Consider the following 12,317-nt stretch of genomic DNA (forward strand, 5'->3'; position numbering starts at 1 on the left):
AGCAGGCTTTAGTCCGCTCTCAGCTGATTGTGGGTCACATGAGGGCACAAGTGCACTCCTGTGACTCACAAGAGAAGTATAGCAAGAAAAGCTTTGGACAAACTTCTCTTTTGAGTAAAGCATTATCCCACATGATCCTTGCAGGCCAACTCCACCCATTCAAATAGAATATCACCAACAGAAAAATTTGAAAAGTTAAAACACCTTGAAAACCCAATATCTGCAATTAAACCATGATTCATAGTTCTTACAATGCATGCTGCTTGTAACACTCTTCACAGAATATGAGCATTTACCCATCCATGCTTTTTCCTTAAAGGTTCAACAACCCCACCGGTGAAATGGTCCATTTCAACCTAATAAATGCCTGAAGAGATACTCCAAACAATAGAATAAGGGAGAAAAAAGGGATGAAATTCCTTGGGAGAGATTCTTCTGAATGTAGTACTTAGGTTTCTACAAACAATGAATGATTTCAACACCAAAAGGAAATCCAATACTCACACACTGGATATAAAGTTCAAAGTTGACAAATGGCAGTTTGGGAAGATTTCTGTCTTTGTGCAAATGCAGGTTGCACTCAATGCTTGTTGGGGTCTAGTACGGACAATCCTGTGCTAAAGAACAGGATCCCGATGTAGGGTGAGGATAAGGCTACAAGCCCCAAAATGCCCCCGTTCTGTTACAGGCACCTCTGCAGATCTCCATTCCTTGTTTATGGGGGATTTCTATCCTCATCCTTAAAGATACAGGAAATCAACAGAGGTTAAACGTTCCAACCTCCAGTTTGTTCCAAGTAACCCATCAGATCTTATTAATGAATGAAGGTGAATAACTGAGTGCTGTCACAAAATGTCATGAATGTTGCATAAAAGGCAAGAATAAGTCATATTTTCCATATCAGTCCATCACAGCACCACAGTGAAATGTGACATCCAAAAGTCTGGATCACTAAAGCAGCTTTTAGGCCTTACTGTACAACCTCAATAACATTAAGTGGGTTTTTTGCCTACTTCTGGATCAACTGTGTATATGGGATTGTGTGATTTTTTTTATTAGTTGAACTAGATGTATATTAAACCTTGTGGCAAATATAATTTTTATAATATAATTTTTTTTTGGCAAATATGTAACTACACACTAAACAAAAAAGGGCATAAAGTGAGGAGGTGCTATACCAAATATATAGTGCAGATATAGAGTAAAAAGTGATTCTAAATTCCATAACAATACATAGTATGGTGACCTCCTCTGCACTAAGATTGTCCGCCTCAGATAATGAAATAGGTCACCACGCTCAATAGAGCGCTTCCTAATGACGGCTATTGGCAAAGCTTACGTCAAGGCGTAATCTCCGGTCACTTCCGAATCCCGTCCTCCTGGTTCGAATCGTTGGAAAGTGGAACCCATGCTAGCTCCAGGTGGAGCGGAGCGGTGGCAACCTATATCATCTATGGTGGACAATCTCAATGACGAGGGCACCATACTATGTAAGCAGCCTGTATATATTTTAGCAATTCTTTTAATAAATAATATGCTATATAGTTTTCTCTGGTTTATGGCGACATGGTGGAGAGTAGGCGAGAGATGTTGGATCCCAGAATGGTGTACATGAAGAGTCACAAGGAAATTGAGCACACATGCATTTTATGACCTTTTTAATCAAAGAGGTCATGGCAATCTGGTGAGTGTTATTCCAGTAGAGCACATTGGGTGCAAAGGAATATGATGGAGATGGTGTAATGCCATTTCACATTTGAAGAAAAAATACGTTTTGGTTTAAGAAGAAAAATTAAATTTAAAAACACAATTTTTATATATTTTTTTCTCAAAATGTTTTGAATTAGTTGCACTATAATATGCATGTGCACTTTCATTGTTAACAATATTGTAGTTTTACTGTTATGAAAGTTTGAATCACGTTTTATTCTATATCTGCACTATATCTTTAGTTTAGCGCACCCTCACTTTATGCCCTTTACTGTACAACCTGCCTGGGATATTTCATAAAGCGCTGTAGTCCTGAACAAGTGCTGGCTCCACAAAAATGGTAGATCAGGCCAGGAGAAAGAGGATTACTGAAGACTATGCTTTTATAATGGAAGGAGAAAGTTTATCTATGGCAGGAAATCCTTTAGAAAGGAAGAGGCTGTTTGTAATAGTAGCAAAACCAACTTTTGCAGAGTTAGAAAGCAAACAGGTTCCAAAGGGTAGATTACACCTAAGCCAGAATGCATGATTTTGAAAGAAGGATCTCCTGCTGTCACTAGAAGGTTAAGCCGCCATACATGGATCTAAATGCGTCCGGTTCAGCAGGGACCAGATGCATTTCGATCCATGTATGGGCAGGGAGTTGGCACAGCAGTCGATCTACCGATCGACATCTATACAACCACCCTGTGGAATTCCCCCTGCTTGATCAGCGCTACAGGCTATATAGCCTGCAACACTGATCAGTTCAATCTGACGGTGGGGAAGTCACTTCAATGTCAGAATACAATAGCTCATCGGGGAAGATTCCTACATCCACGTCAAACTATCCATGGCCTGACTAATCTACGGGCTGTCTTACCTAGAAAGACAACAAGAGTCGCCAAGAACTTCACTACTTTTAAATATGGGGACCTTAAAATAAACGAAGGTTAGAACTGTAACAGATAACATCCCAGTTTACCCTTCACCTGCCTAACAATTTCACCGCAATAGGAAAAATAAGTTGTCTTGTGGGTCCCTGTCATCCATAAGTACATTCTTTCTGAACAGTGGTGGTCACTGGGTAACTGTCTGCACTCTGCTGATAGCGCGCGCGTGTGTGTGTGTGTGTGTGTGTGTGTGTGTGTGTGTGTGTGCGAGTTCAGAGGCACTACAAATGTAAATTGGGTGTATTATTATACAGTTTATATGTTCTGATTAGTAAAATCCCTACCTGAGCCCTTCATAACTAGACACCTGCCCCATGCCTGTCACCTGCCCCACCATGCCTGTCACCTGGCCCATGCCTGTCACCTGCCCCACCATGCCTGTCACCTGCCCCACCATGCCTGTCACCTGCCCCACCATGCCTGTCACCTGCCCCACCATGCCTGTCACCTGCCCCACCATGCCTGTCACCTGCCCCACCATGCCTGTCACCTGCCCCACCATGCCTGTCCCCTGCCCCACCATGCCTGTCCAAAGACAGCAGAACACTGGGAGTTAAGTGAATAATGCTACAACCAGACTTCTTCTTGCATTTGTTCAGAGCAGTCAGAAACAAACGGATATTGGTATTTGGTCATTTTGGGATGCCGCAACTTATACATTATTTATACATTAATCTCCACCTTAATAAAAGCTGCCGTTAGCAAGCAGAGGGTTAAAAACAAAAGTAAATCATTTTTTTCTAGGGGAAAAAACAGAGTGGAGCAAGGGGAAGTTTATGTTGCCTAGGACAATTTAACATTCTACAAGCCAGACATTTTTTCTTAAAATTAAAGCAAGACAGTTATTTCACAGTAAGATATGCGAGTTAGCCTCCCAAACAGTTTGAAAATTAACTTTCCTTTGCATTGCCATCTAAAGTCGACCGGGTCTGTTGTTGCTACAGCAACATCCTTTCTGTTCCAAGTGTGCAAAGGGAATAGAGTGACACCTAGAGGCAAAGATGTAGTACTGTATTATCTGCTTCTCCAAAAGGAGTAGATGCTCTCATGAGTGTACAGGATAAATGCACATGTTCACTAGAGAGTGAAATAGTAATGTACAGCCAATTACAAACAAATGTCATTGTATACACCAAAGCTCACTTACTTGCTACATTAGAAGACAGTGAAAGCCCTGCCTCCGTGTGAAAAGGGTGAACAGCAATCTGGGTCATTGAAGGAACTGGCGCCCCTGGAAAGGAGACGGCTGTAGCTGCTATGGAAGGAGTTGTAACTGTGTAGGGGTACTGTGCTCCAATGAAAGCTGGGTGGACACCCTACAACATTAAAAGACAATTACAACAACATATATATATGAAAAGCAAACTGGACACACAAAGGATGAGGTTTCACCCAAAGATGGAGCTTTAAACTTCTACCCAGAGTCTTCTGGATGGTTGGATCTTTATACGGGGTTGCTCTTTTTGCATTCAGCTAGTCACTTCAGCGACACAATTTTATTTTTACATTTAATAAATGGACTATAAAAAGGACCACTGGGGCTAGAACCAACTATGCCTAAAATGTCTCTTACCCACCACCTATACCAACTACCCTGTAAAAGGAAGATGCACTTATCAGTCACACGATCTCTCCAGCAGCCAGCTTCAGGGAAGAGGAGACAACGGATTGGAATGCCAGGATAGCGATGTCACCCACAGGCTAACTACGGGGAATCTGGTGTCCGCTGTCCCTCCCCTGAAGCCAGCCGCTGGGAGCCAATCACCTGACTGGACTGGAGCACCCTGAGAATAGGTAAGTATAACCATTTTTCTTCTATCTACAGGGCAGTTTTTAAAGACGTTAGCAGGGGGCTGGGAGCACTTTTAAGCTTAGTTACCTTAACCACTTGCTTACTGGGTACATATACCCCCTTCCTGCCCAGGTGAAATTTCAGCTTTCAGCACTGTCACGCTTTGAATGACAATTGCGCGGTCGTGCGACGTGGCTCCCAAACAAAATTGACGTCCTTTTTTTCCCACAAATAGAGCTTTCTTTTGGTGGTATTTGATCACCTCTGCGGTTTTTATTTTTTGCGCTATAAACAACAATAGAGCGTAAATTTTGAAAAAAAACTCAATTTTTTACTTTTTGCTATAAGAAATATCCAATAAAAAAAATTCTCAGCTTAGTCCGATACGTATTCTTCTACATATTTTTGGTAAAAATAAAAAATCGCAATAAGCGTATAGTTATTGGTTTGCGCAAACGTTATAGCGTCTTCAAAATAGGGGATAGAATTATTATAATTTTTTTTACTAGTAATGGTGGCGATCTGCGACTTTTGTCAGGACTGCGATATTGCGGCGGACACATCGGACACTTTTGACACATTTTTGGGACCATTCACATTTATACAGCGAATAATGATATAAATATGCACCGATTACTGTATAAATGTGACTGTCAGGAAAAGGGTTAACACTAGGGGCGAGGAAGGGGTTAATGTATTCCTTAATTAGTGATTCTTACTGTGGGGGGAGGGGGGTGACTGGGGGAGGTGACCGATGGTTATCCCTATATACAAGGGACACACCATCAGTCTCCTCTCCCTGACAGGACGTGGAGCTCTGTGTGTAAACACAGAGCTCCACGTTCCTGTCTCCGTGACTACCGATCGCGGGTGCCCAGCGGACATCGCGGCCGCCAGGCACGCGCATCGGCAACCTGACTGATGAGGCGTGCGCGCACCCCCCAGTGGCCTGGAGGCCAGATATAGACGGCCTCTCGGCAATTAAGAGCCACATTGTGGCCGGAAAAACCCACTGTGCGGGCGGGAAGAGGTTAAATCTATATCAATAATTGTTAGATGTAACGCCAGTCTCTGACTTGTCCTTTCAAACCCAAACCCAATTATTGTCCAAACCTTGCTGCCTCTACAACATTTCCAAAATATGTCCCTTCTTAACCAATGACACCAATAAGCTACCAATTTATTTCCTTTTTATCTCTTACTTCTACTATTGCAACTCATTCTATATAGGATATCCCCCCTTTTCAATCGATCACGAATGCTGCTGCCAGACGCATTAACCTTAGCAACTGCTCCGTGTCTGCCACCCCACTCTGCCAATCCCTCTACTGGTCTCCGATAAATTCAACTCAAAATGCAAAAACTTACAAAGCCATCCAAAACTCTGACCCCAGCGACATCAGCAACCTAGTTCCAAAATATCACCCAAACTGTCCTCTTCACCCTTCTCAAGACCGCCTGCTCGCTAGCTCCTTCATCACCTCTTTCCATGCTGGCATCCAGGACTTCAGGGCCTGTTCCCATCCCATGGAACTTTCTACCCCAAATCTGTCTGGCTATCTTCTACTCTCTCCACCTTTAGAAGATTTACCTTTTCAGAGAAGCCTATCCCACCATTGCCTACCATTGATCCATCTCCAGTCTGTTAGTACCTTTTGTACCATTTGCCCATCACTTTTATATTGTAAGCTCTCACAAGTCAGAAATGCTTATTAGTCAAAGTAACAAATGTACTTTTCCTCTTTTGACAGCGGGTGGGGGTTCCTCTTCCAGCAGCCGCTATCCTATTTAAAATCGGCACAGCTGTGCAGGGCTCTGTCCGCACAGTCACATCATTAATTTACAGAGATCGGTGAATGAATGAACTACAAGTCCTATCTTCCATGGTGGCAGACGAGTTTGTAGTTCTCAATTGACTACAAGTGCGCTATTTGGTGCGCTATTAGTCCATTCAATTTTCCTCCAGCTTTCTAACTGAAAGCCTTTACCTAGGTACAGGCAGAAAGCTGGAGGGAGAGTATGCAGGAGCCTGATACGGCACCCATAATCCACTGATGGCGGGTGTAACACTGGCTCTGGTGTTAAAAATATTAAATGAAAAAATGATTACCTACAAAAATATGTGCATTTATTAGGTTTTACTTAAAAGGTGAACTTAGCCTTTAAAACTTGACAGGACCAATTTAATGGACCTACCCTGTGACCAGACAATATAAGAAGGAGTAGCACATTGATGAGCTTATCTCTGTCTGTTTTCTCCCCTCCTCCTATCACAAAGACTCCTTGTTCTGTAGCACAACACGCTGGCTCCTTGTGTTGCTTCTCTCTCTCTGAACTTTGCTGTTCTGACTGTACTGAATGCAAAAGGCCGATCCCAAGTCAAATTCCCACACTTTCACTGCTTACATTAAGGGAAAAAAAATAATATTCATAAATTAGCAAGCTCCATAATGTATGTTCCTGGAGTGTAGCTTTAAAAAATAACATTCTGTAGCTACCCGATATCTTATGCATAGTTTTCACAATACTATCATACCAAGATTGATGTACATCCTATTTACAATACTCTGCTGTATTTTGTCCTGTCTATATTAATGTTGACTGTATGCTTATTCACATTTAAATTTACAATAAACTTTGGTAAACAAAAAAAAATAACATTCTGTTCATAAATTTGACATCTACCAGAGTACCACTTTAGTTCATCTGTGAGCATGCAGTATTTTGTCAATCGTGACTTATATAAAACAAGGAAATTAACCACATAAATCAATGAAAAAAACCTGCTGAAATATTACATCCTAAAATCATATTACCTGTGTGTACAATGTCCCGGGTACTGGGAAGACGGTGGGTTGCGGGATTTGCTGCCGAGGAATTCCAATGTACTGGGGAGTACAGACTGTCGGTATATGTGTCTGCAGAGTGGAATAGGGGTGTAGTCCTTGGGTGTGAGGATGAGCCATTGCAGTATGTGGGGGGTAAATTGTTGACCCAACTGAAATCACTGGAACCACAGTTGCTGCAGTCACTGCTGCTGCCACAGTCACAGTGGAGGTATCGGTTATTATCCTGCTGTCTGTAAGTCCACGCACAGCTTCAACCACAGAACGCGTTGCTCCTGCACTGCAGCCAGTAGCTCCTTCTCGCGGAACTGGAGTCCCACCAGCCATCTGCTCATACAGCCAGTACCACTGATGAGCCACTTCAAACAAGACCTCTGGATAAACACCTCCTCCCTTAGCTGCATCCTCTACTGCCATGCATGCCTTTTCTAACATCAGGTTGTCCTGTGCAGAAAACAAAGAAGTAATTTAGCCTGCAGTTTTCCGATCTACTGTACAAGATCTTTGTGTACAAGTTCACCCTATGCACTATAGGCATTGTTAAAGCATATGTAAACCCTCAGTTTGAAAACAACCCATTCAGTTTAAAATAGTAATGAAATGCAAAACATTTATGTATAGATATAAATAATAATAAAAAAAACATTATAGACACTTGTTTTACCTTTATTATAAGTGATCACATTCCCTCTGTTCTCAGCTGCATAAGAGCTGGGAGAGGAGGAACAGCAGAACACGGATCTTCCCAGTGAAAGTTGTGCGGGGTTGGTAGGAAAACAGGACCAGTGTGATCATTGGAGGAGAGCACACTGAGTTCCCAGTAAAGCTAGAGAACTGACCACGGCGTGCTCTCCTGCTTAGTGTGATCAGTTTTTAATAGCAAAGCAGAGGAACTGGCAGGACCACCAGGGATTTCACACAAGTACATGGTACAGCAGGGCACATATGAGGAATATGAAATGTTGGGTTTACATACACTCTTAATTTGTGTCTTATTACCAGATTCCCTCTAAATCTAATTATGTGGTTGCTATGGCAACACATGCGGTCTGGGACAACTCGTACCTGACAATTAAGCCCCCATTCACACTGGTGCGGCTTTGAAATCCCGCTACTTCAGCTCAGTTTCAAAGCTTCACATCAGTGTGATTTGTACTGCCGATTTCTTTGTGGCTTACGACTTCATACAACAGAGGTCTATGCAATTGGAAAAAGGTAGTGCAGGAACCTTTTTCTGAATCACAACTATCTATGAACAGTTCCATTGCCGACAATGGGGTGCGACTTGTCATGCGATTTGAAACTGCCAAATCGCTTGACAAATTGCACTGGTGTGATCGGGGGGCTTACAGCCATATTGATGTTACACCAATACATTTAAATAACTAAACTACAAGTGGCCAAAGCCATTTGTCCAATCAGTTTGACCTTTAACGTCAACTATATCACAATTTCCATTTTTCACATAACATGCCTAGAAAAGTTCACTGATATATCAAATAATAAAAATATTGGCCTTTTAAAATTAGGCACACCCATACATACCTGTTCCTTACACTGTACCAGAGCTCGCTGGATCTCATTCGGATTTAGTGCATGGGCATGAGGGAGGCAGCTCAGAGCCAGTTCAGCTGCAGCTCGCACCATGTTAGAATCTCTGGCTCGAGAAGCTCTGTCTGCCAAGGATGCCACCTCTGGAGGAGTTAGATGCCCATCCCAGCACTCCACGAGGATATTCAGGGCTGCACTACCAATCTCCATGGCTTGACCTGAAATCCAAAAATTAGGTAGTCCTGTTATTTACACATCAAGCAGCTAAGGAGAGAGGATCAAGCAGAAAACCTTGCCATAAACAGTTTACTCCTTTCTCTTTCCTCTACCCCTTATTTATTTTTTTTGCTTAAAGGGTCAATTCACCCAAGAATATTATTCTTCCACTAACAGGGCACTCCAGTGGTACAACCATTTACATGAGAGCATCTTTGTCACGGTTTGTCAATTTCATGGATGTAAAAACAAAGCTTTGGCATTTCTTCAGGGCAAAGTCAGGAACTGATCAACAAGCAACATAAAGCCAGTGGGTTAATCAACAGACATCCACATGTCGAACAACAAATTAGGGTACACTAACAAATCAACTAGCTTTCCCTTGTTTGCCACCCATATGTTTTTCCCATTTCATCCCATATATCCAGAGTCTTTGTTCACCTACCACTTTACAGTTACATTGCCATATGATGCAACTTTCACACTTAAAGTAAAAAAAGAAAATACAAAAAGAGAAAGTAAAACAAAGCAAACATAATACAAAGTAGTGGTAAAAGTGTCAACAGTTGCTTACTGTTACTTTAGAGTTTCTCACCAGTTATCCAGGAAACATGTGAAGAGTATGTCCTAGAAAGCCAGTTTGGAGACACAAAATTGTGCAGGCCCAGGGCATAGAGACCTATTTCAAAGGCACACAGGTGCAGGTTGCGATGGGGGCCTTGATGTCCACCACTGGATGAAGGATGTGTGAATATAGAAGTGCTGCTATTCCCCCCAGCTTTAATGAGGACAGTCTTTGCCAATTCAAAATAGAAGTGGGCAGCAGCTTCTGAAGGCTGATTAGGGACATGCGGAGCGTGACTCTCTAGACGACGTCCCTTATACCTAGGTAAATGAAATAATCAGAATTATACACCCCCAACATTTTGAAATAACTAGAGCTCATGATTAATGAACACTGTTCTTACCTGCCCATCTCCACTGTCTTGGCTCTAGCGCCACCGCTTGCTCGCCTGCTACCACTAGAGGACGATGAACCAAGTGAGTCACTGGATGAGCTACTAATGCTGTCACTGTCTTGTCCTCGCCCCCAGGGAGTGGCTCCCCAGCCTCCACGAAGAGGTCGGCGACTAAGGGTTGGCGAACTGTCAGATGTTGTCTCTGGGGCACTGCTATCAATACTGGCCATTCCTAAAGAGTACAGATCAAGTAAATGCATTTTAGATGATGAATAAAGTCAAACCAACAATTTATTTCACACAACTCTTAGCTCCTTTAAATACATACTCTGTCAAAGATCACCTACACCTGTACTACTACGATTTTCCTTCAGACCATCACAAATGGTCTAACCATTACGGTCTAAACCCGGAATTGTACAGGTTAATCACATGTGGCTTTTACAAATTTGTTACCCTAAATTTTACAGCATACGTAAATGTAAGCCCAAAAAATAACATATAAAAAAAAAGTCAGAGAAATAACAATTTTAACAACAATTACCTGTATGCTTCTTTTTCTGACGCACTGGTGACCCCCAACATCGACCATTATAGCCTCCCCGGTTACCAAGGGCTAGTCGGCTAGGAACTTTCACTTCCTGCTTATACACCTGTGCTTCCCCTGCAGGCTCACTGGAGGATTTCTGGTTGTTGTCTGCAATAAATGAATACATGTTTGTTAACACATACAGAATGCACCCTTTAAATACATCATTCACTTCCATTGGTGAGACCAAGTGAAAAACACAATGAGGCTTAATTAAAAAAGCAGCAAACATGGGAAAATGCTATAATCCAAGAATTTGAATCAGAAGTAATTTTTACCCATCAGACTACAGTAAAAATGAAATGTAAATCGGCTGATTGGGTTACTAGACATTGTGGTGTTTTATGTGCAGGTGTCCCATGAACAATATAACTGTCAGCATTTTCTATTAATTTCCTAGTTTGTTTACAAGCTATAACTAACATCAAAGGTTATGTATAACTTCTTTGTATAATGAGTATATATAATATATATATATATATATATATATATATATATATATATATATATATATATATATATATATACACACATACATATACATATACACACACACACACACACACACACACACACATTTAAATACGGTATATCAAACACCTTCAAGCAGTTTTTGTCAATTCAATTGGTCAAATACCTAAAACAGTCCAGATAAAGCACCTTTTGTGAAAAAATTATAAATTCACGTATTTTTGCAGGGGAAAAAAAAGTGCATTATTTTTTCCCTCAGGAGCCTGCAAAGCATTGCACCTATGCTCAGTGGATCAGGGACATATCCTTTAAACATTTAGGGCCAGATTCACAGATATCTGCGGCGGCGTAACGGATCGTCTTTACGTTACACCGCCGCAAGTTTTCAGCGCAAGTGCCTGATTCACCAAGCACTTGCGTGTAAACTTACGGCGGTGTAACATAAAGCCGTCCAGCGCAAGCCCGCCTAATTTAAATGGGGCGTGTACCATTTAAATTAGGCCGAACGTTCTGCGCATGCTCCGTGTGAAAATTTCCCGACGTGCTTTGCGCGAAATTACGGCGCCCCAACATTTTTTGAACGGCGTCGACGTCGTTTCGTATTCCCAGACGTCTTACGCAAAAGAAAAAATTTGAAATTTGACGCGGGAACGACGACCATACTTTAACATGGCTGTTCTAAATGTAAGCCATGAAAAAGCAGGCCTAAGTTTGAGACGGGAAAAACCGACGAGCGACGACGTAAGAGATTGTGACGAACACGCGTATCTTCGTGGATCGCTGTAATCAGCTAATTTGCATACCCGACGCTGAAAAACGACGCAAACTCCACCCAGCGAAGCCGTACGCCTGTCGGATCTTAGCCAAAAGCCGTTGTATCTTTTTTGTGAATTACAAATAAAGATACGACGCGGCAAATTTGAAAATACGCCGGAGTATCAGTAGATACTCCGGCGTATTTCCTCTGTGAATCTGGCCCTTAATGTGTCCACAGAAAGAATGTTCAGTTTCAGGCACTTTTAGGTTTAATCTATTGATGGAAAAAATAACGGAAACAAATAATCAATATTAAAATATAAAATTTAGTGCCAAGCACAGCTCATAGCAGATCAAGGTTTAACCAAGTATGGAAAATAGAGATCGACTGATTATCGGTGTGGCAGATATTGACTTTTTTAGAGGTATCAGTCAAAAAGCTGACCAATATTACCAATATTGCTTCAAGTGGTTTTACTGGGGTGATGCATGCAT

At 41.8% G+C, this 12,317-nt stretch overlaps 1 protein-coding gene across 6 annotated transcripts in view; it reads right to left on the bottom strand.

The window, feature by feature from the left end:
• Positions 1–12,317, bottom strand: part of ZSWIM8 (zinc finger SWIM-type containing 8) — a 137,059-nt gene that overhangs the window by 19,605 nt on the left and 105,137 nt on the right. For 3 of the 6 annotated variants that reach the window (XM_040320440.1, XM_040320442.1, XM_040320439.1), the window contains 7 exons: positions 10,551–10,703; positions 10,016–10,238; positions 9,643–9,932; positions 8,826–9,049; positions 7,251–7,724; positions 3,790–3,958; positions 3,542–3,631 (listed from right to left, as the gene is read on the bottom strand). In XM_040320440.1, coding sequence (XP_040176374.1) covers positions 3,542–3,631; positions 3,790–3,958; positions 7,251–7,724; positions 8,826–9,049; positions 9,643–9,932; positions 10,016–10,238; positions 10,551–10,703 — 1,623 coding nt within the window. Of the gene's footprint in view, positions 1–3,537; positions 3,632–3,789; positions 3,959–7,250; positions 7,725–8,825; positions 9,050–9,642; positions 9,933–10,015; positions 10,239–10,550; positions 10,704–12,317 lie in introns of all 6 variants that reach the window. The other 3 variants (XM_040320444.1, XM_040320443.1, XM_040320441.1) reach the window with 2 other exon arrangements.

Source organism: Rana temporaria, chromosome 8 (genome assembly GCF_905171775.1).
Source record: "Rana temporaria chromosome 8, aRanTem1.1, whole genome shotgun sequence".
In the NCBI taxonomy this organism is placed as follows: Eukaryota; Metazoa; Chordata; class Amphibia; order Anura; family Ranidae; genus Rana; species Rana temporaria.